At 34.8% G+C, this 23,043-nt stretch overlaps 1 protein-coding gene and 1 long non-coding RNA gene across 2 annotated transcripts in view; one reads left to right on the top strand and one right to left on the bottom strand.

Moving 5' to 3' along the window:
• Positions 1 to 23,043, top strand: part of LOC141514351 (myosin-2-like) — a 125,739-nt gene that overhangs the window by 4,861 nt on the left and 97,835 nt on the right. The window contains exons 5-35 of the mRNA XM_074225119.1: positions 655 to 682; positions 1,083 to 1,191; positions 2,460 to 2,552; positions 3,258 to 3,321; positions 3,402 to 3,500; positions 7,049 to 7,152; positions 7,234 to 7,372; positions 8,467 to 8,585; positions 8,682 to 8,831; positions 9,442 to 9,612; positions 9,698 to 10,004; positions 10,089 to 10,156; positions 11,229 to 11,316; positions 11,404 to 11,521; positions 12,330 to 12,453; positions 12,552 to 12,688; positions 12,817 to 13,072; positions 13,466 to 13,708; positions 13,797 to 13,973; positions 14,051 to 14,196; positions 14,352 to 14,442; positions 15,027 to 15,416; positions 15,523 to 15,649; positions 17,217 to 17,335; positions 17,508 to 17,704; positions 19,335 to 19,518; positions 20,527 to 20,692; positions 21,520 to 21,644; positions 22,076 to 22,384; positions 22,509 to 22,712; positions 22,803 to 22,928. Of these exons, the coding sequence (XP_074081220.1) occupies positions 655 to 682; positions 1,083 to 1,191; positions 2,460 to 2,552; positions 3,258 to 3,321; positions 3,402 to 3,500; positions 7,049 to 7,152; positions 7,234 to 7,372; positions 8,467 to 8,585; positions 8,682 to 8,831; positions 9,442 to 9,612; positions 9,698 to 10,004; positions 10,089 to 10,156; positions 11,229 to 11,316; positions 11,404 to 11,521; positions 12,330 to 12,453; positions 12,552 to 12,688; positions 12,817 to 13,072; positions 13,466 to 13,708; positions 13,797 to 13,973; positions 14,051 to 14,196; positions 14,352 to 14,442; positions 15,027 to 15,416; positions 15,523 to 15,649; positions 17,217 to 17,335; positions 17,508 to 17,704; positions 19,335 to 19,518; positions 20,527 to 20,692; positions 21,520 to 21,644; positions 22,076 to 22,384; positions 22,509 to 22,712; positions 22,803 to 22,928 (4,778 nt within the window). The remainder of the gene's footprint in view (positions 1 to 654; positions 683 to 1,082; positions 1,192 to 2,459; positions 2,553 to 3,257; positions 3,322 to 3,401; positions 3,501 to 7,048; positions 7,153 to 7,233; positions 7,373 to 8,466; positions 8,586 to 8,681; positions 8,832 to 9,441; positions 9,613 to 9,697; positions 10,005 to 10,088; positions 10,157 to 11,228; positions 11,317 to 11,403; positions 11,522 to 12,329; positions 12,454 to 12,551; positions 12,689 to 12,816; positions 13,073 to 13,465; positions 13,709 to 13,796; positions 13,974 to 14,050; positions 14,197 to 14,351; positions 14,443 to 15,026; positions 15,417 to 15,522; positions 15,650 to 17,216; positions 17,336 to 17,507; positions 17,705 to 19,334; positions 19,519 to 20,526; positions 20,693 to 21,519; positions 21,645 to 22,075; positions 22,385 to 22,508; positions 22,713 to 22,802; positions 22,929 to 23,043) is intronic.
• Positions 21,790 to 23,043, bottom strand: part of LOC141514352 (uncharacterized) — a 29,120-nt gene continuing 27,866 nt past the window's right edge. The window contains exon 5 of the long non-coding RNA XR_012476009.1: positions 21,790 to 22,896. This is a non-coding gene — a long non-coding RNA (uncharacterized LOC141514352). The remainder of the gene's footprint in view (positions 22,897 to 23,043) is intronic.

The raw sequence follows: 23,043 nt of genomic DNA, 5'->3' as shown, positions 1-23,043 counted from the left end.
CTTGGTTTCCCCTTTATATAAAATGGAAGAAAGGAAATAACTTTGATGATCTTAAGGTCTATATGTAATAAGAAGGAGTATGAGATGTAACTGGAAATCCCGGTCCTGCTCCTTACTATCAGTATGACCATGCCAAGTCACTTTCCCTTCCTGGATTCAGTTGATTTTTCTATTAAATTACATTTTGCATAAATTTTCATATGCATGTCTTCCACAAAGGAATGTTAGTTTATTGAGGGCAGGAGTTGTTTCATATTTGGCTTTGTATTCTCAGTACTAAAAATATATTAGGTGCTTATTGATTGATTGATTGATTAAAAAAAGTGGAGGTTGAACTACATAATTTCTAAGGTTTGGGTTCCCAAAACAAGAATTTAAGCCTAATTTTCTTAACTTTTATTAACTGCAAAAAAGACTCATAGCCTAGAATTTTTTGGCATATCATATAACATATGCCCATTAAAAAATTTCAACTAATATGTCATATACTTCAGTCCAATGTGATTGGGTGGGAGTTCTGTAACTCAGAAATAATGAAATGAAAATTTAACAGGTAAATGAAAACAGTCACAATATTTGTAAGATGTATACTGGAAGAGAAGAAAGGTAATGACTTGGTAAATTGGTGATTTTTACTATGCTTTCCTTTCACAGATCGCGAAAACCAGTCTATTCTGATCACGTAAGTAGAAAAATAATTGCTAGTTTCAGTGAATATGATCAAATTAAAAATTAGAAAACAGATGTGTCCTTTACTATGACCTATTAATCTTAAAAAAATGGAGGAGGTAAAGGGGACAGTTTTCACATATGTCTATATCTGTATGTATGTGTGAAAGTGAGGGTATGGTATTGGTGAGGTGAGGTTACAAAGGCTATACTAAGTTGCACTTTGCTTCCCATACTGGTGTTTACCTTAAGTTTGGTGATTTAGGTAGGTCATCTATGAACATGATAAAGAGATGATCTTGCTTGAAGGGCTGATGTCTTTGAGAGGCTAAGAAAACAGCATAGCATATTAGTGAACAGATCTATCAGTTGTATCTCTTTTTTTGACCCCATCCTCTTATTGTCCTGGATAGTGGAGAATCTGGTGCTGGAAAGACTGTCAACACCAAAAGGGTTATCCAGTACTTTGCAACAATTGCTGCTACTGGAGACCTTGCCAAGAAAAAGGAAGGCAAGATGAAGGTAGGATGAGATTCTGCATAGAAGACTGAAAAATTAAATCTGAATCTAAGATGTCATAGTTTTACTTTTCTGAGAAGGGTTAACATTTTGCTTCTTCCTCTAAAATTAATCATGTTCTATTTCTCCTAATTGAAAATGTATATAAATTTCAGTTTGAAAAACTTTTCAGAATAACTTTTCAAAAAGTTGGAGAAACTTTTATCTAATAAAGAGAGGAGAAAGAGCAATACTAGTAGAATAAGGAGGGGAATATCTTAGAAGGCAATTTGATTTAGCTCCAAGAACACTGGCATTGAAGTTAGAGAATTCCAGTTCAAATTCCATCTCTGTTACCTAGGTGATCTTAAATTAATTTCCAATTAAATTTCTAGGGCTCAATTATCTTATCTATAAAGTAAAGGCATTAAATTTTATGACTTCTGAAGTTCCTTCCACCAAGACATCTTTGCTATCATAGAATTTATATCTTGAAGGAACTTTTGAAGTCATATACTATAACTGATTTTACAGGTGAAAGAAAATGAAATCCTTAGAGGTGAAGTGACCTTCCCACATTTTTTACATGTGATAGAATCAGAATTTGAATTTGGATCTTCTGACTCCAAATTTAGAACCATTTGTGTTAACTTTTTTTTTTTACTTTTTGAATTTACAATCAACAGCCTTAAATTATTAAGATTATAAGGTTCAATGGAAATTGCACTGAATTTGAAACCAGAAGTTCTGGCTTCAAATTCTGGCTTTATCAATTACTCTTTGATCCTGAGTAATTCACTTACATCATTTGTAACTTACTTTCCTTATATATAAAATAAAGTTAAGACCTGATAACTTCTAATGCAATGCCCCCCCCAAAGGTCCAATGAAAATTGATAGCTTTGAAAAGTGATTCATTTGGAGGACATCTCTCAGATATAACATACCAATTGGATAGAATTTAGAAAATTTTAATTGCAAACTGAAATGACTATTTTAGACAAAGTTATTACAAGAGAAAATTTTCATAATTATAACTAAATATGAAAATAAGCAAAATCATCTTAAGTGAAATGCCTTAAACATTTGAATTTCCAATTAGGAGGCAGACTGAGAAATTATTTAACCTAAGGAATTGAGGGGATTCTCTAGATTAGTGCAATAAGTGATTATAACAAATAATAAGCTACACGCTCAATTTGTTTGTGCAGTATTTTGACTTGAGAAATGAAGAAATCTTCCTCCGCCTGTATTATTTTATTTTAACAATTTATTTTTAATTTTGTTGATAGGGGACACTTGAAGACCAGATTATCAGTGCCAACCCCCTGCTGGAAGCCTTTGGTAATGCCAAGACTGTGAGGAATGACAACTCATCTCGTTTTGTAAGTCAGATTAATGAGGATTGGATATTTAATTTAATCCAATAAAACTGAGAGGAAACAAAAGAGAGGTGTTATGGGAGAAGGAGGATTTGTGGGGGCAAAGTTGCCATCAACTTCATTCTCATGATGACTTAGGACTCATGACTGCTTTCAGAACAGGAAAAATTTTAGCATAGGCAAAGTTTATCCCTAGTGTTTTCTCCTACACATTTCTGTCTTTCCTACAATCAGTCAGCCCTGTACATTTTTTAGCCCTTCTTGACTCAGTATTACTTACTCAGAGCAAAATGGTAGAAGAAAAGGAGAATGAAAGAAAGGAAACGGGAGTGAATATATTTGGTGTTTGCTTTATATTTACCTCCTTGTAAACTTGTTGAGGGAAGATACAGTTTCTTTTTGGCCTTCAAAATCTTGTGATTTACTAACATCTTGTGGTATATTATACTATTAAGCTTTTAATAGGTGTTTAGTAAATGTTTGTTGAATTGGATTGGATTGAAATTGATGGAAGAAGAAAATGAAAAGGGAGAAGAGGAAGGTTATATATTGTCAACCTAAAAAAATGAAAAAGTTTATAGTTGATAAATTTATATTCACTTTCCAAGTAGACCTCATAGGCAATGTTAGCACCCTTTAGTCAATATGACTTATGAGTTAAATTTGTGTTTGATTGTGGCCAATTCTGGGTTTCCTTTGTTCTCATAGGGCAAGTTCATCCGAATTCACTTTGGGACCACCGGAAAACTTGCCTCTGCAGATATTGAGACCTGTAAGTAAACAACTGGAGTCAGATTACTGCTTAATTAACCAGGGGACAATTTGTCAAATAAATATATATTTGTATTATAGATTTGCTGGAAAAGTCAAGAGTCACTTTCCAGTTAAAGGCTGAAAGAAGCTATCATATCTTCTACCAGATTCTTTCAAATAAGAAGCCTGAACTCATTGGTAAGGAAGAGTTTTTACTTCAAAATTAAATTATTTGGGATTTCTAGTTCATAAATATCTCCAACTTTTTTTTATTAGATCAATCAAATCATTTTGCTGCTAGGTAGCCCATTACATATGCCTTGAAAGTCAATTGATTATAGGATTCTAGATTAGATCTGGAAGGAATTTAGAGACTACTTTGTTCAACATAATCATTTTGAGTGGTTTGCCCAAATACAGGTTGTAAATGGCAGAGCTGGGTTTGGAACATGAGTCTTTTGATTTCAAATCTTGGCTCTTTCTACTGCATCACAATGGAGGTCAGTCCTTTTGGTAAACTGCTCTGACAATGATTATTTAGATATAAACACATCAGTTAGAAAACAATTTCTAAATCTGCCATCACTTGGTGGCAGTAGGGCTTATAGTTAGATGATAAGGTCAGTGTACTTTGTGACTTATAAGGAAGAAAATCTAAAATATTATAATTGTAAACCACAGACCTTTAGATGAGTTAACACCTATGTTGAAGAAATAATTCTCTTGTCCTTTAGCACCACCTTGTGTCCTCATACACAATTTACTAATTTGGAAAAGTTGGTTATTGAAATGCACAATGGTGTGGGAATTCAGTTCTCCACAGTTTCAATGGAGGAAGATTAAATGTTGATTTTTAACTCCTGAAATTTTTCATTTTAAAATAATACATTTCACTGGGCCAATGAAGAATCATTAAAATGGTCCAAGACAATGCAAGAATTCAATCTCAGGTAAATGAAGAACCTGTACTATAATTTTAATCTAGGACTTAAGTATAAAAAGTATAAATTAATCTAGGACTTAAGTATAAAAAGGAGAGCATTTTTATAGAAAAAGATTTTATATGAAACCATAAACCTCTGTTTTATACAATGTTATATATATATATATATATATATATATACACATATATATCCGCAAATTGTTTTGTCATCTACAAAGTTGATTTTTTGACTCAACAAGCATTTATTTTCTTTTCTTCCTATTTTTTTCCTCAACTTAAGCCATCATTTTCAAAGAAGTTGTTTGTATCATTTCCCTTTTGAAATATGGTAACTAAAGATCTCTGGATTTTCAGGTCTTGTGTTATACTGGCTATGGTCCTTTGGTAGTAGAACTGTTCCTTTCTCTGTATTTTTGACATGTGAGCTCTAAGTTTTGATTATGACTTTCTTAGAACTTTTCCTATTTTTTTCTCTTTCCTTTCTGTTCTTTTTTTTAAAGGGAATGATCATTTGATTCTTATTATATTTAGTTTGCCCTTTGGTTCTAATAGATTTGGGTACTTTTATATGACAATTAGTTACTTCTGTTCTTTTGAAATATAATGTCCAGGGGCAGCTAGGTGGCATAGTGGATAAAGCACCGGCCCTGGAGTCAGGAGTACCTGGGTTCAAATCTGATCTCAGACAATAATTACCTAGCTGTGTGGCCTTGGGCAAGCCACTTAACCCCATTTGCCTTGCAAAAAAAAAAAAAGAAATATAATGTCCAGAAGATTTTTTTTTCAGCAGTTAAAAGATTCTTAGAGCAAAGCTAGGTGGTGCAGTGAATATAGTACCAACTCTGGAGTCAGGAGGACCTGAGTTCAAATCTGAACTCAAATACCTAATGATTACTTATTTGTGTGACCTTGGGCAAGGCACTTAGCTCCTTTGCCTTGCAAAAATTAAAAAAAAATGATTCTCAGATTATTTTTCTCTTTGACCTGTTTTCCAGCTCAGTTATGTTTTATTCTAGATAGTTTAAATTTCTTCTATTTTTTCATTTTTTTGGATATTTTATTTTCTATTATTGCTTATTCCTCCATGGAGTCATTAATTTCTCTTTGGCCTACTCTAGCTGTCAAAGATTTGTTAGTTACCAAATATTCTAGGCAATTGTATAATTTTTGTTGAAAAGTATTTTTTTCTTCTGAGTCACTTCTTGTTACTGCTCCATAGCTACTTGCCCCCTTTTTGGGTATTTTTAGATCTTCAATTTTTTATACTGATCAGTTTTTTTGTTTTAATCATTTCTTCAACTCTGATTCCTGAAATTATGGTCATTGACAGAATGTACTTTCTTCTATACATTTTTAGGCAGAGTGAGCAGCCTCTGCTTGGTCTCACTCTGTGTTTCTTTGTTGATATCTATCTCTTGGTGTTAAGAACCCTAGGTTTTTGAGTTTCTGAATGCTGTATGTCCATGGCTCTTTTCGACATCTCTGGATAGTGTTAGGACCCCCCTTATTCACCTAGGATGTTCTTGTTTGAGCACTGCCACGGTTGGTGCTGATTCTAAAGACTTCCAAGAATCCACTGGAATTTTCTGACCTCCCTGGTTCTTTCTCAGAGGACTTGCTATTTTTACTGCCCCTGACTCAGAGCCCTCATATGTCTCTGACTAGTTGTATAGGATACCCTGCCTATCCTAGCACTGACTTTGCTAGTAACCTCTTTTTTATTGACTTTGGGCAATATGAAGATTGATTTTTAAAATCTTTTCTGGCATAGAAGAAGCTACTATAGTTTTTAATTCTATTTCTTGATCATTATTTCATCTGCAGCAGATTTTAATATTTTATTGATATAAGTGTGAAAACTGGATGTGTATCCATCTTGCCCACACATTCTGCACCTGTACTTCCATATATTTTCAGGACAATTCCACATTACTCTGGAACCAGAACCTACTTACTTCCAGATGATTGTATAAGAACTTGTGAATGTTTCAGTACATGTATTATCTACCTGTGTTTTGCCATCTTTAAAACTGTGCTGGCTGATATATTTTCTATCCTCTAGCTCTGCTATCTTTGCCACCAACTTTTATTTTTCTCTGTTTTTTATTTTACATTTTTATTGATATCTTTTATTTGGACATTAGAGGTAATCTAGTCCAACTCCATTTTTCAAAACAGGAAACTGAGACCCAGAGAAATGAAGTGACTTGCCTAAGGTCACAGAAGTAGTATTGCAAGTAATGGAGCTAGGATTTAAAGCCAAATATTCAAAATCTAAGGCTTATGATAAAACACCACAGTAAAATTCACATGATCCAATAACTTTAAGATAGGAGATTTGAGTATATCCTATCTCAAAACTGGAGAGATAGCCCTATTGGTAGCTAAATATATAATTCCAAAAGATTTAATGGCAATGCCTTCTGGAATGGAGCACATTTTAAATAAGCTATATTTTTCCCTACATGATTTTATATACTCTTATTTCTTAGTTAACAAATGTCAATTTTCCATTCAGTTTCTTGGACTTTGCACACAGTGTTGACATATAAGGTCAAAACCTCAGGAAATCTCTTTAAATCCTTTACCTAGATGATACATGCTGGATGGTCACAAAGACCCCCAATGAGTTTAATTTTTCACTATAGAGGATCTCACTTCTTAGATTTAGATTTTTTTCCTAAGAGGAAACTTTCCAGTTCTAGAGTAAGATACAATGGTTAAAATTCATGACCTAGGTTCTAGAGTAGAATTGTTCTTTCTTCCATCTGGGTAATCTTTTAAAATTCCCATTTTATTTCAGAGTTGCTGCTTATTACAACCAATCCTTATGATTACCCATTTATTAGCCAAGGTGAAATCTTGGTGGAAAGCATTGATGATACAGAGGAGTTGCTAGCTACAGATGTAAGTAGAATGGAACAAGAGATGCAGATGATTGTGCATGTACCACTCAGGTCAATATATTTGCTATTCTTTCAATTCTAGAGTGCCATTGACATCCTGGGCTTCAGTCCAGATGAGAAGTCAGGCATCTACAAGCTGACAGGGGCTGTCATGCATTATGGAACCATGAAGTTCAAGCAGAAGCAGCGAGAAGAACAGGCAGAGCCAGATGGCACTGAAGGTAAAAATCTTTAAAATCAACCATAGTCCAGGGAGGAATCCCACTGTGATTGTTCTCTAGGTAGGTATTTTCTTTGCATATGGAAATAGCCTGAAAGTTTTTCTTTGGAAGTCATTGTCTTAACTCTGAAAGCTCTGATGCTTTCATTTTTATAGATAAGGAGATTGAAGCACAAAGAATGTACATAACTGGTCCAAAGCTAGGCAGCATCATTTGCATAGAATGATGGACTTGTATTTAGGAAGACATCCTAAGTGCAAATCTGGCCTCAGTCATTTACTTATTGTTTGACTCTGGATTAGTCTCTAAACTCAGTGCCTCATCTGTAAAATGAGATAAAGAAGGAATGGCAAGCCACTCCAGTATCTTTGTCAAGAAAATCTCCAGTGGGGCTAGGAAAAGTCAGAAAAGACTGAAGAACAACTGAACAACAACAAAATCATGCATTTATGATATGGCAGAGTAGATTCAAACTCAGATCCTCTAATTTCAAATATACCACTCTCCACTATACTATACTTGCAAAGAAAAGAGTTAGGGGGATTTTATCATTCACATTTGTTGATTCACTAAAATGCTACTGCTAAATTTGGGTATCATCAAGTCATTCTAGTCTTGGATCTTGCTTTCTCAAAAAAATGTGTCATATTTCCTGAGAAGCAAAATCTCATTCTAAGGATTTTATTCTTTCTTTACTAATCATTTTTCTATCCTGTTGACACTGACATGGTGTAAAATGTCCAAAGCAATGCCAGTGTCATATTCTTAGTAATATAGACTGTGTTGATGGTTTAGTGATCTTTCTATATTCAGAAAGGCTCACTACCAAAATATGGCAACTAGTTTATTTATCTTTCTTTGTCATAGAAATTAATAAAACCATTTACTAAATAAGCTAGGAATATTGATGAAGGAAGTTTTCTACATTGATAAAATCAGTAGTTTTTTGAAAGAACAAATAGAAGAAGTGAGAGTTATTGAGGGGGGAATTTTCATTTGTAAACAGCTTCTGAGAATATTAGAACAATATGGCTTTTCTATTTGATTAATTCTCATGAGATCTCATATGCAATTTGTCTTTCTCTTTATGCCAGTGGCTGACAAAACAGCATATCTGATGGGCCTGAACTCATCCGATCTCTTGAAAGCCTTATGTTTCCCCAGGGTGAAAGTTGGAAATGAGTATGTTACCAAAGGCCAAACTGTAGATCAAGTAAGTGACTATCTCAGAGTCAATAGATAATGCTTAGGAATTGGTAACCATTGACTTTAATTAAAATGACTTTTATGTTTTGTTTTGTCTTGCTAGGTTCACCATGCTGTAAATGCTCTTTCCAAATCAGTATATGAAAAATTATTCTTATGGATGGTAGGACGCATCAACCAGCAACTAGATACTAAGCTTCCAAGGCAACACTTCATTGGTGTCTTAGATATTGCAGGCTTTGAAATATTTGAGGTTTGTTATATTCTTTTCTAGCAATAAATTTGTCTACAACTTTTGTTTTGGAGGCTTTGGTGTTTTTGATGCTGCAAACACATTAAACTAACTTTAATCATTTATGGAATTTTTATGCAAAACTGGTGCAAAATGGGTTTATATAGAAGAAAAGTATCATATTTGTAAGTTTTATATTAATTTTTAAAAGAAGAAATTATAGCTAACTAGAATTTTGAATTTCATATTATGGATTAAAATAAGGAAAAAACAAATTTATCAAAGAATAATATTACAAATTGCTTGGAAAAATGTTTAGAAATTAATAATGAAGTAACAAGATGATGCTCTTGATTGTGATATTAGGGATAGATGTAAATATATAACTGAGATAATGATAGTGATTCACTCAAAATTCATAAAAAAATCATGGAATTTAGGGGCCGCTATCTAGTCCAGCTCTTTCAATTTATAGGATGAAACTGATGAAATTTGGAAAACAAAGTAGAAAGCAAATGAATGGAGGCTGTAAAAGAACTTGAAGTTTGAGACAATTAATGGAATTTTTTTCAGTTTTTAAATTTTGATTTGAAATCTGATGTTTCACACTAAAATTGTACTTTGGCCTTAGTATAACAGCCTGGAGCAGCTGTGCATCAACTTCACCAATGAGAAACTGCAACAGTTCTTCAACCACCACATGTTTGTACTGGAGCAGGAGGAGTACAAGAAGGAAGGCATCGAATGGGAGTTCATTGACTTTGGAATGGACCTGGCTGCCTGTATTGAGCTCATTGAAAAGGTATCTATAATCTATAAAATGTCCTTTGCAATATGTGACCACAATTCATATTTACCTATACTAACTTGCCCTGATTTAAATACAGCCAATGGGCATTTTCTCCATCCTGGAAGAAGAGTGTATGTTCCCCAAAGCAACAGATGCTTCTTTCAAGAACAAACTGTATGACCAGCATCTTGGCAAGTCCAGTAACTTCCAGAAACCCAAACCTGCCAAAGGGAAAGCAGAGGCCCACTTCTCCCTGGTGCACTATGCTGGCACTGTGGACTACAGTGTCACTGGTTGGCTGGAGAAGAACAAGGATCCTTTGAATGAGACTGTTGTAGGATTATACCAGAAATCATCTAACAAACTTTTGGCTCATCTTTATGCCACCTTTTCTGCTGTAGATGGTAATAAAAATAAGAAATTATGTTCTTTTTTGTATGAATTTGTTTCATGTCACTGAGAATTTATATTGTTACTTCTTTCAACAGATGGTGGAAAGAAGAAGGCAACCAAGAAGAAGGGGTCTTCATTCCAAACTGTCTCAGCTCTTTTCAGGGTAGGAAACATTTAAAAAGTACTTTTATACATTAAGCTCAAAACTAATATTTCCACACTAGATTTATTTGAGAGTTACTATATTGCTTAAGCTTATCATTTTGTTGTCTAATTTTAATGGGAAATATTAATAATTTAATTTATTATAGTTGAAACAGTTGTGAAAGTAGGTCCAGAAATTGATTATTGGCCATACTTGCATACTGTAGATCCATGACATATCCCTTCAGACTTGATTTATGACATATGATTGGTACCTAATAACCCAGAGGATGATCTCAGGAATCACTTTACATTTATAGATATGTGTGTGTATTTCATATATATATATATTTCAAGGATTTAAGCCTCATTGACTTGAGGTTAAGATGATCCAAATTAGAATATATCTTACATTTATAGATATGTGTTCACACACACACACACACACACACACACACACACATATATATATATATATATATATATTTCATGGTTTTGAGTCTCATTGATTTGAGATCATGATGATCCAAGTTAGAATTTGTCTCAGAAACTTACTAAGTAACCCTGGATAAGTCACTTAACCTTTCCTAAGACTTTCCTCATCTGTAACATGGAGATGATAATTGCACCTACCTCCTAGGATTGTTTTGAGAATCAAATGAGAATAGATATAGATATAGATGATATAGATATAGATATAGATATAGGTATAGGTATAGGTATAGGTATAGATATAGAGATAGAGATAGAGATAGATAGATAGATAGATAGATAGATAGATAGATAGATAGAGTACTCTGCAAACTTCAAAGCACTATATAAATGTTAGCTACTTTGAGTCAGTAAATTGGTTAAAAGAGGCTACCATTATTGAACATGTACTTCTAAAATATCCACTACACCTCAATCCACTTAAGATCATTTGTTACAAAAACTGAAAATGAAAGTTGTTGTTGATATTTAAACATAATTCTAAAGGATATTTCTTATTATTCTATAAAAATTTAGAGCTTCTTAGTAAGGAGTGATAAATCAGAGAAAAGCATATGTTCTTTTAAACTTTGTGATATGCCTCATTTGTACTTTTTTAGGAAAATCTGAACAAATTGATGTCAAATTTAAGAACGACTCATCCTCACTTTGTGCGTTGTATAATTCCAAATGAAACCAAAACCCCAGGTAATTCACAATATGAATCTTATAACCATTCTCTGTAACTGATAATTTGATGTATGTCTAATTTTTTTGTTTGTTTCTTTATCTTAGGGGCCATGGAACACAGTCTTGTCTTACATCAGCTACGCTGCAATGGTGTCCTGGAAGGTATCAGGATTTGTAGAAAGGGATTCCCAAATAGGATTCTTTATGGAGATTTTAAACAAAGGTATGAGATTAAAAATTCTTGTCTTATTTTTCTAATGAGAATGGATAATGCTAACATCTAAGTGTTTTTTAAAAGGCTACTATGTGCCAGTCATTTTGAGATTGCAAAAGCAAGAGTGAAATTGTTCCTAACATTAATATTCCTGCCCATCTATCAGAGGAGGCCACAACTCTTCATAGAAGTTCAGACAAAGTTGGTTACCTGATCATTTGGTGGTGGGAGAAGCTAGCATTTAGGAGTATCTAGAAAACCACATGTAAAAAAAATAGCATTCAAACTGAACTTTGATGGCAACTAGAAATTCTAAGAGGCAGATAGAAGAAATGGTTGTACTCCTTACAATGAATGACAAGGGTAAGGTTCAGAAACAGAAAGAATGCTATCTTTGAAGAACAGCAGGAATACTGTTTTTTTTTTGAGGAACAGTAAGAATATTGTTTTGTTTGGATTAGAGACTGTGTAAAATAGAATCATTTATGACAAGCCAGGCATTTTAAATGCCAGAGGAGTTTTAGAGGTAATAGAGTGTCATGGGAACTTATTGAGCAAGGAAGTGATAGGGTTTGACATGTGATTTAGAAGTATTTGTTAGTTGAAAAGAAAAGTGTTGATAGGAGCTCACTTTCCAATGAAAACTGTAGTAATTAATTTACCCATTGAATTAGACGCATATATTTCCTTATTGGAAATTGAACTATATATCCTAGTCAGATGTTAGTCCTAACTATGGTTCTGCATGAGTTTCTTGGACTTGTTCATCTTTAAAATTTTTAACAATCCAGCATTTGCCTTATGTTTAAATTTGTAGGTATCGTGTATTGAATGCCAGTGCTATCCCAGAGGGACAGTTTATTGACAGCAAGAAAGCTTGCGAAAAATTATTGGCATCTATTGATATTGACAGCACTCAATACAAATTTGGACATACCAAAGTAATTACTTAATATTTCTAACATATTTCATACATTAGATACTTTCTTACTTACAACTTCCCCAAAACTGAAATTTGTTTTAACATTTTTCCTTTAAGGTATTCTTTAAAGCTGGCTTATTGGGAACTCTGGAAGAAATGAGGGATGATCGTTTGGCTAAATTGATTACAAGGACTCAAGCCCTGTGCAGAGGGTTCCTCATGAGAGAGGAATTCCAAAAGATGGTCCAGAGAAGGTAGAGTACTTAGTACACACACACACACACACACACACACACACACACACACACACACAGACAAACACTTTACAGGAATGGGTAGGGAATGAAAGATTCTTCTCAAAGTAACCAAAGTTTTCTTATAGGGAGTCCATCTATTGTATTCAGTATAACATCCGTTCATTCATGAATGTCAAACATTGGCCTTGGATGAAATTGTTTTTCAAGATTAAGCCCCTCCTCAAGAGTGCTGAAACGGAAAAGGAGATGGCCACCATCAAGGAAGAATTCCAGAAAACTAAAGATGAACTTGCCAAGTCAGAGGCAAAAAGAAAGGAGCTTGAGGAAAAAATGGTGACTCTGCTGCAAGAAAAAAATGACCTTCAGCTCCAAGTGCAATCTGTAAGATTTTGTAATAGTTTCTACCATTGTCTTTTAGTCATTAGCCTGATGCAATGAAAGTGATTCTAGATTTGAAGTCAAAGGATCTAAATTTAAATTCTTCCTCAGTTATCTAGGTCTGTGTGACTAAGGATAAGTCACTTCATCTTCTGGATTTTACTTTCATTGCCCACAAAATGAGGATGTTGGACCAGTTGATTTCTAAGGTCCCTTTCTATTCTAAATTTATGATCTTTGATTTCATTAATTGAGACACAAATTAATTAATGTTCCTTTTTCAATATAAAATCTTATATTTACTATTAGAGAATTAGATAGTGCTTACTGAATAATTAAGGATATAAAATATGTCAGAACTTATCTCCTTAAAGGAAATAACTTTCTCTTTCAAAGGAAAGTGAAAATTTGTTGGATGCTGAGGAAAGATGTGACCAGCTGATTAAAGCCAAATTTCAACTTGAAGCTAAAATCAAGGAAGTGACTGAAAGGGCTGAGGACGAAGAAGAGATCAATGCTGAACTGACTGCTAAAAAGAGAAAATTGGAGGATGAATGTTCAGAACTCAAGAAAGACATTGATGACCTTGAACTGACACTAGCCAAGGTTGAAAAGGAAAAACATGCTACAGAAAACAAGGTATAATCTTTGTGGGTATTTCTTTTTGCTATAGGTCATTGAGGGACTCAGGCTAGATGTTCAGGTAATTTACTGTGCTTTTTTACAGGTTAAAAACCTAACTGAGGAATTAGCAGGCCTAGATGAAACAATTGTAAAGATAACAAAGGAGAAGAAGGCTCTCCAAGAGGCCCATCAACAAACTTTGGATGACCTCCAGGCTGAAGAAGACAAAGTCAATACATTGACAAAAACCAAGAGCAAACTGGAACAACAAGTTGATGATGTGAGTAATGGCCAGCTCAGTAAATTATCTTCATTTAGAAACTATTTGTTATCAAACTAAAAGTTTTCTTTTTTCAGCTTGAAAATTCCTTGGAACAAGAAAAGAAACTCCGTGTAGACCTTGAAAGGAATAAACGAAAGCTTGAAGGAGACTTGAAACTTGCCCAGGAATCTATATTAGATTTAGAAAATGACAAACAGCAGCTGGATGAAAGACTAAAAAAGTATGCCATAGAACTACTTATTTTTACTTTGAAATTATTTGAGTCTCAGTTTCCTTGCTTGTAAAATGAATTTAGATGATCTTCAATATCCCTTTAAAAGTGTTTGATTCAGATGTGTTTTCTTTATATTTTTAAATTTATTTTTTCTTCCATAGGAAAGACTTTGAATATAGTCACTTGCAAAGCAAACTAGAAGATGAGCAAACTTTGGGCATTCAATTTCAAAAGAAAATCAAAGAACTACAAGTAAGAAGTGTCATAGAGTTGATATAAAATCTGAGGTAACCAATCATGTGCCAATTATCCTCGGCCCCTGTAAAATAAAAAGTTCTGCTGAAGGTAGTAATCTGGGGGATTGGGTGAGATCCTAGAACCTACTTGTTCCTCCTAATTTTTTTCTCATTCTGCTCTCAGAAAAGTAATGGCTATAAAGTTAAAAAAAACAAATCAACTAGTTAGAAAAGCAAATCACATTGCATAGAATGTCACACTTTTGTCATTCAACAATTCACTTTTTTTTAACTTTTAAAGTTATTGAGGCAGCTAGGTGGGGCAGTGGAAAGAGCACCAGTCCTGGAGTCAGGAGTACCTGAGTTCAAATCTGACCTCAGACACTTAATAATTACCTAGCTGTGTGGCCTGTGCAAGCCACTTAACCCCATTGCCTTGCAAAAACCTAAAAATAAAAATAAATAAATAATTGCCTAGCTATGTGGCCTTGGGCAAGCCACTTAACACCATTTGCCTTGCAAAAACCTAAACAAACAAACAAACAAAATTTCCTAAAGTTATCCTTGAAATCATGAACATGGAATGATTATCTTATGCAGGCTCGAATTGAAGAGTTGGAAGAGGAAATTGAAGCAGAGAGGGCCACTCGAGCAAAGGCAGAAAAGCAACGAAGTGATTATGCCCGAGAACTAGAGGAACTAAGTGAAAGACTGGAAGAGGCTGGAGGTGTCACCTCAACTCAAATTGAACTCAACAAGAAGCGAGAGACAGAATTCCAGAAGTTGCGTCGAGACCTCGAAGAGGCCACTCTACAGCATGAAGCTATGGTTGCCACCTTGAGGAAGAAGCATGCAGATAGTGCAGCTGAACTCAGTGAGCAAATTGACAACCTACAGAGGGTCAAACAGAAGTTGGAGAAGGAGAAGAGTGAACTCAAGTTGGAGATTGATGACCTTGCTAGTAATGTGGAAAGCATCTCTAAATCTAAGGTACTTTTCTTTTGAATATCAATATCAAAAACTTTTAATTAATTGGAAACTCAAATGTTGATTCAGTTGTAAGCAGAATAATGACTGTGTTTTCTCAATTTTTTAGGCAAATCTAGAAAAGATTTGTCGGACACTAGAGGACCAGATAAGTGAGTCACGTAACAAGTCAGAAGAAACTCAAAGAAGTTTGAATGAGCTGACAGCTCAAAAGGCTCGTTTACAGACCGAATCAGGTGAGGATGTGACAAAAAGTAGAAAATGAAATACTCAGATCTGAGACTGGATTAAATATTTTTCAAAATAAGCCAAGTTTATGTCAGTGAATGGTTCAGATTCAATGAAAACTATCACCAAATGATGAGATCAAAGTCTCAAAGGCAGGGTTGATTCTCACCAAGGACAATAAGTCTAAGGAAGTTCTTTTTTTTAAAGAAAGATTTTATTTATTTTGAGTTTTACAATTTTTCCCCCATTCTTGCTTGCCACCCCCACAGAAGACATTCTGTTAGTGTTTACATTAGTTCCATGTTACATTGATCTCAGTTGGATGTGATGACAGAGAAATCATATCCTTAAGGAAGAAATATAAAGTATGAGATAGTAAAATTACATTATAACATAATGCTTTCCCCCCCTACTTTGATGGTAATCTTTGGTCTTTGTTCAAAGTCCTAATTCCTTCTCTGGATACAGATGATATTCTCCATTGCAGATAGCTCAAAATTGACCCTGGTTGTTGCACTGAAGGGATGAGCAAGTCCATCAAGGTTGATCATCAACCCCATGTTGCTGTTAGGGTGTACAATATTTTTCTAGTTCTGCTCATCTCACTCAGCATCAGTTCATGTAAATCCTCCCAGAAGGAAGTTCATTTCTAGGAAGGATATATGAAACAGTTCATAAAGGAATTTGCCAAAAAATGAAGTTAATTCTGGAGAAAATAGAACAGAACAATTGTCCAACAAATAATAGCAACCTAGAGTTTTGAAATCTAAACCTCATTTAGCCCCAACTTCCTCATTTTACAACTGGGTATCCTGAAATCCAGAGAGATAAGGGACATGTCTCAAATCACGTTGTGAGTCAAAAAAATTAGCACTGGAACATAGACCTTCTGATTCTGAGACCTCATCATTCCTCCATTTTACCATTAGTGAAATTGAGTGATTCATTTTCTGCGTCTTTTTCTTAATGGGGATTATAAAGAGAATTTTTATTCATATAAGGAAAACATGACATCCCAAAGAAAAGACCCTTGTTTTTAATAAGGGACTCATTCTTCTTTATATTCCAAGTGCCTAGTACCATTTCTAAAATGTGGTAGGTGTCAATAATATTGTTAATAAATATTGTTGATTGATTTAATCATTGAAGAAAAAGTAACGTAGAAAAGGTAGTCAATCCTTGAACTTGAAATAACAAGGATAGAATTAAATGCTTTTAATGCCTTTCACTGGTAAAATATAACTTTCCAGATTGAATACATTGCCACCAGGTAAATTAACTTGCTACACAACCACAGTTGCCATAACCAAAAATTGTAGATTCATTAAAGTCATTACAATGGCTTTTATAAAACATAATATCATTTGGCACTTTAGCATGTGTTACTTGATATTATTTATGAAAATATACTTTCTCACCAACAAAATAATGTCTAATAAGGTCAAGAACCATGTATCTACTAATGCTTCTATATCTGTATCTCTAATAACCAGCAGAGTGGCATATGGGAATACTTAATAGCAGTTTGTTGCTACTAAAGAGCTTTATCTCCCCCATCTCCATCTTGGATCACAGGCGAACTGAGTCGGCAGCTAGAAGAAAAAGAAAGTATTGTATCACAGCTTTCAAGGAGCAAACAGGCATTCACTCAACAAATTGAAGAACTCAAGAGGCAGTTGGAGGAAGAGACCAAGGTAAACACTATGTTCTATAGAAATACTTACCTACCACTCTACATTTTCTTTTATCACCAGCAGAATAAGAAAGTTCTATAGCTTACAGAAACAATCAAAACTGAATTCTTCAAATGGTAGTAATGTTTTTATCTCCATCCATTCTGTCTTTTCTTTGTTCTTTATTTCCTAGGCCAAGAATGCTCTGGCCCATGGATTACAGTCTTCCCGTCACGATTGTGATTTGTTACGGGAACAATACGAAGAAGAGCAAGAAGCCAAGGCTGAACTACAAAGGGCATTGTCCAAGGCCAACAGTGAGGTTGCCCAGTGGAGGACCAAATATGAGACAGATGCTATTCAGCGAACAGAAGAACTGGAGGAGGCCAAGTAAGAAATAGTGTTTGTTTTTGAAGGAATTAACATTCTAAAAAATCCCTCTGTGGTATAACCAATATCTACCAAAATTTTCCACTAAAATGGATAGATACTGACATCCAGTAGTGAGATTAAATAATATACTAAGAGGTCATTAACCAGTTAATAAAAGAAGTTTTACTCAGTCCTAACTTAGAAAGGCTATACAGTAACACATTACACAGGTAGATATGGTCTCCTTTGTCTCCGTATGGACACGCATCTGGTCAGCAAGACAGGGTGGTGGTCATCTCAGACATCTACCAAGTCCGAAGGGCACTAATGTTCTGTGAATGGGACCTTTTATTTTCATAAAAGACCAAGAAACCCTATAAAAAGAGGCAGAGCCCAAGGAAGAAATAGTCTGAGCCCTGTTCCGACCTGGGTAGAGCCACTACAGTCATAATTTTGTCACCTTTCAAGGGAAATATAGTCCAGCTGTGTCTGGGGAAGATGCAGGACCAATATCTACCATAGCTTGTTCCTAAACTCCTGCATCTTCCCCAGGCATCTAATGGAGTACTGAATAGTGTGGGAAAGCAATTTCTGGCTATGGGATCCTGGGTAGAATAGTACTTTTTTCAAAGGATTGTTGTACAAACCAAATTAAATAAAGCACTTCTCAAATCTCTAAGTGCTATATAAATATCCTATTATTATGCTAAATTTCAAATCAGTTGTGCATAAAATATTTTGCTTTTGGAAATTAAGAGTGCTAATGAAACATATTCTTTCTATTCTCCTCTACTATACTATAAAATGGTAGCTGATATTTCATAAGTTTCCATCAATAAGATAAAGAACTTTGATCATCACTGGAGACAAAATATAGCTTATTCATTCACAGCAATATTTTGTAGAAAATACATACTTTAAGGAGTAGTTAGGTGCCACAGTGGATACAGTATTGACCCTAAAGTGAAGACCTGAGTTAAAATCAAGCCTCAAATGTTTACTAGCTGTGTGACCCTGAGCAAGTCACTTAATCCTGATTGCCAGAAAAGAAAGGGGAGGGAGAGAGGGAGGAAGGAAGGAAAGAAGGAAAGAAAAAAGGAAAGAAGGAAAGGAGGGAAAGAAGGAAAAAAGAAAGAAAAGAGGGAGGAAGGAAAGAAAGAAAGAAAGAAAGAAAGAAAGAAACAAAGAAACAAAGAAAGAAACAAAGAAAGGAGGAAGGAAAGAAATAAAGAGAGAAAGAAAAGAAAAAGGATACTTTAGTGATTATGGAATAATTAGATGTTAGGGGAAAATGCATAAGCAGTAGGTTAATGAAAGGTGACATGTTATAGTGGAAAGAGCAGTGACATTGAAGTTGAAAGACTTGGATTGAGATTCTACCTCTGTTGATTACTTCCTAGTGTGACCTTGGACCAGTCACTCACCCACTATAGCCCATAATTTCCTCATGTTTAATATGAGGAGGTGAAAATGGAATGCCCCCAAGATATCTTCCAAATTTAAATATGAATCTATGAGATTGTAAATACCTTGAGGACCTTTGAATCCCTAGCATTTAGCATCCATGTTTCTTGACTTTATTTAAATAAATATGTTTTAAAAGTTTTGAAACTCTAATAGATTTTGCTTTTGACTCTTATTCTTTAAGGAAAAAACTTGCTCAGCGCCTTCAAGATGCTGAGGAACAAGTTGAAGCAGTGAATGCAAAGTGTGCTTCCTTAGAAAAGACAAAGCAGCGGCTACAAGGAGAAGTGGAGGACCTTATAATAGATGTTGAGAGAGCCAATTCAATGGCAGCTGCTCTGGACAAAAAACAGAGGAATTTTGATAAGGTACCTTATCAAGGCCCAGGGTATAAGCAGTGGGGCATAGAAGAAAGCATGCCGGTTTGGGAGATAGGATAAATGGTACCTGTTGTCACCCAGCTGTATGACCTTGAACAAGTCTCATTCCTCCTCCAGTCTTCAGTTTTGATGAAATGATCTTTAAAATCCCTTACCACTTCCATACTATGTTTCTATTTGAGATTGTCTCTACCCATGCAGATGTTTCCAAACTATATTGTGTTGTTCAATTTGAAACAACTTTTAAGAGGCATTAGTAGAAAGAGTGCTAGATTTGGAGTCAGCAAACCCAAGTTCAAACCCTGGTTCTTACAGGTCCTTGGGAAATTTACTTAATGGAATGACAGTTTTCCTCCTTTGTAAAATGAAGGGGTTTGATTGTATGATTTTAATGTTTCTTCTAGATATATGAGTCTTTGATTTTCTCAATCCTCTTTCTGGTCTGCTTGAAGCTAAATAGATAGTAAAAAGAACTGCTGAAAATCTGATCAGAAACTTCATGTGGAAAACTCCCCATCAACAGAATCAAATATGCTCATTTAAAATCCACTAATGAAACAATTTTTATTTGAAAACTAGTTTCCTCAATAATAAAAGAATAGTCACAGGCAACAAATTTCCTCTGTATTTCTCTCTCTTTCTCTCTGCTCTGACTCTCTCTCTCTCTCTCTGTATATATATATATATATATATATATGAACAAAAAAGGCCCATAAAATAATTTTAAATATGAGAGATATATCAAAAGTCACTGATTACTTATACAAATATTTAGAGAGATGGGAAGGAGGAAAGTCTTGATCTGTCAGAGATAGTGATGTTATGGGTTGTGCTCTTCCACAGAATGGGATAAAGAGAAGCAAGAGAGAAAATGGCAAGTCTGGTTCTGACATTGCCTCTCCATACTGATGGTTGCAGAGACTGGAAGAGCAAAGCAGAAAAGTCTGTTATCCAGATAATGGAGTGAAAAATTCAGTACACCTTTGCTTTTTTCAGGTTCTGGCTGAATGGAAGACAAAATGTGAGGAAAGTCAGGTTGAGTTGGAAGCAGCTCTAAAGGAGTCACGCTCACTGAGCACTGAACTCTTCAAATTGAAAAATGCTTATGAGGAAGCCTTAGATCAGTTGGAAACTGTGAAGCGAGAAAATAAGAACCTAGAGCGTAAGTTCTAGCTAATGTGGAATATTTTGTGGAAACTCCTGCCTTTATGCTTCTGCTACTGTACTAAAATGTGGAATTGTGCTGACCCAGGATGAACTCAAACTGTCTGAGCAGTTCCAGGGATACCACTAGGGGAACAAAGGAATATGTCTCTATAGTTACCACTAAACAGATAGGTATTCATTCTCCATCAATGAAGTTTGTACATACACAGTTTCTTGACTTTAGGAAGAATCTAATATCCTAGTTATTGAAGTATTTATTGCTGCTTAATTGGGTGTAGGGTATTTACTGACTGCTGCTGGGGAATATGAAAGCAATTTAAAACATGTTCTCCTTGAATTATCACTGAAATACATACATACATATATATATATATATATATGTATGTATGTATTTCAGTGAGAACATGGCTAATTCCTTAGTGAGGCATTTATCATTTTACATAGTTGTGTTGGTTTTTCAACCTCAAAACTATATTGGTAGAATTTCAGATTTTGTTGTTGTTCAGTCATTTCAATTATATCCAATTCTTTGTGATCCCATTTGAGATTTTCTTACCAAGAATGCTAGCATAGTTTGCAATTTCCTTTTCTAACTCATTTTATAAGTGAAGAAGTGAGGTAAACAGGGTTAAATGACTTACCCAGGATCACTCAGACTCACTGAGGACAGTTTTGAATTCATGAAGATGAGGATTCCTAACTCTAGGATCAACACTGTATCCACTCTGTTACTTAGCATCCTTTGAAAACTTCAGATTTAATACTTGAGAAAATCTTTTGAACTCTAGGCATTTTAATTAATATCCATTTTTTACTTCATAGAGGAGATAGTAGATCTTACTGAACAAATTGCTGAAAATGGCAAAACAATCCACGAACTTGAGAAATCAAGAAAGCAGATTGAGTTGGAAAAAGCTGATATACAACTGGCTCTTGAGGAAGCAGAGGTACGTTTTGGTGTTAAGAAAAGCAGAGGGAAATAAAGTGTGAATGGATTATAGCCCTGGATTAGGTTTAAGATTTCTATTTTTATTTCTTTGGGATATCTATTTTTTCCTTATATCCCTTATCTTCATCTTTAATCCTCTGTCAAACAACCATAATAATAATCTTTCTTACCCTTTGAATAATATCAAAGAATTGCTTCTGAAGGTATTTAAGAAAACTGTTCCATAAATAAAAGATCTCAAATATGAGATTTATTATCTTTGCTAGTAAATACTCACAAACATGGATTATGCTTAAAATAAACTAGGACACTAAGTTTCAAGTATTACAGAAATTGTAGATGGTATATTTAGTGGGGCCTTTGCTAGCCTCAAATATGTTCTCTGATTTAGCCTTGGTACAAGTTTGTTTTTTCTTTTTACATTTAAAGGCAGCTCTTGAGCATGAAGAGGCTAAAATCCTCCGCATTCAACTTGAACTGACTCAAGTAAAATCGGAAATTGATAGAAAGATAGCAGAGAAAGATGAAGAGATTGAACAGTTAAAGAGAAACTATCAGAGAACCGTAGAGACCATGCAGAGTGCCCTCGATTCAGAAGTGCGAAGCAGAAATGAGGCCATCCGGATAAAGAAGAAGATGGAAGGAGACTTAAATGAAATCGAGATCCAGCTGAGCCATGCCAATCGTCAAGCTGCTGAATCGTTGAAACACCTCCGGAATGTGCAAGGACAGCTCAAGGTTAGAGATGCACCCTCTGGTGTAACTCAGGCACAGTATTCATAAAATTATGGATCTTGGGCCATCGTGGTCAAGATCCTAAAACTTCTTCGTCTAAGACCAACTTTCTTGTCTTTCTGATCAGGATAACCAACTGCATCTGGATGATGCTCTCCGAGGCCAGGAGGACTTGAAAGAACAGCTTGCCATCGTGGAACGCAGAGCCAACTTTTTGCAGGCGGAAGTGGAAGAACTCCGTGCAGCTTTGGAACAGACTGAGAGAGCTCGGAAACTGGCTGAGCAAGAGCTCTTAGATTCCAATGAGAGGGTGCAACTACTACACACCCAGGTAAGTAAAATGAAAGAGTGAGGAGATGAAGCCTTAGACACAAGGCTAATTAGACACAAAGGATGAATTGATTTTTTTTCTTTATATTAGAATACTAGCCTCATTCATACAAAGAAGAAGCTTGAAACAGATGTTACCCAACTCCAAAGTGAGGTTGAGGATGCCAGTAGGGATGCCAAAAATGCTGAGGAGAAAGCAAAGAAAGCCATAACAGATGTAAGTATTTTTTTCGTAATTGCTTATTTTTATTCTCCATTCAATTGCCAAGTATTCTAATAGTAGCTAGCATTTTGTATGCTGAATTGCAAAGCACTTTACATATGTTATATCA

This window comes from Macrotis lagotis, chromosome 2, assembly GCF_037893015.1.
Source record: "Macrotis lagotis isolate mMagLag1 chromosome 2, bilby.v1.9.chrom.fasta, whole genome shotgun sequence".
NCBI classification, from domain to species: domain Eukaryota; kingdom Metazoa; phylum Chordata; class Mammalia; order Peramelemorphia; family Peramelidae; genus Macrotis; species Macrotis lagotis.
This window is presented reverse-complemented; position numbering and strand designations above follow the sequence as displayed.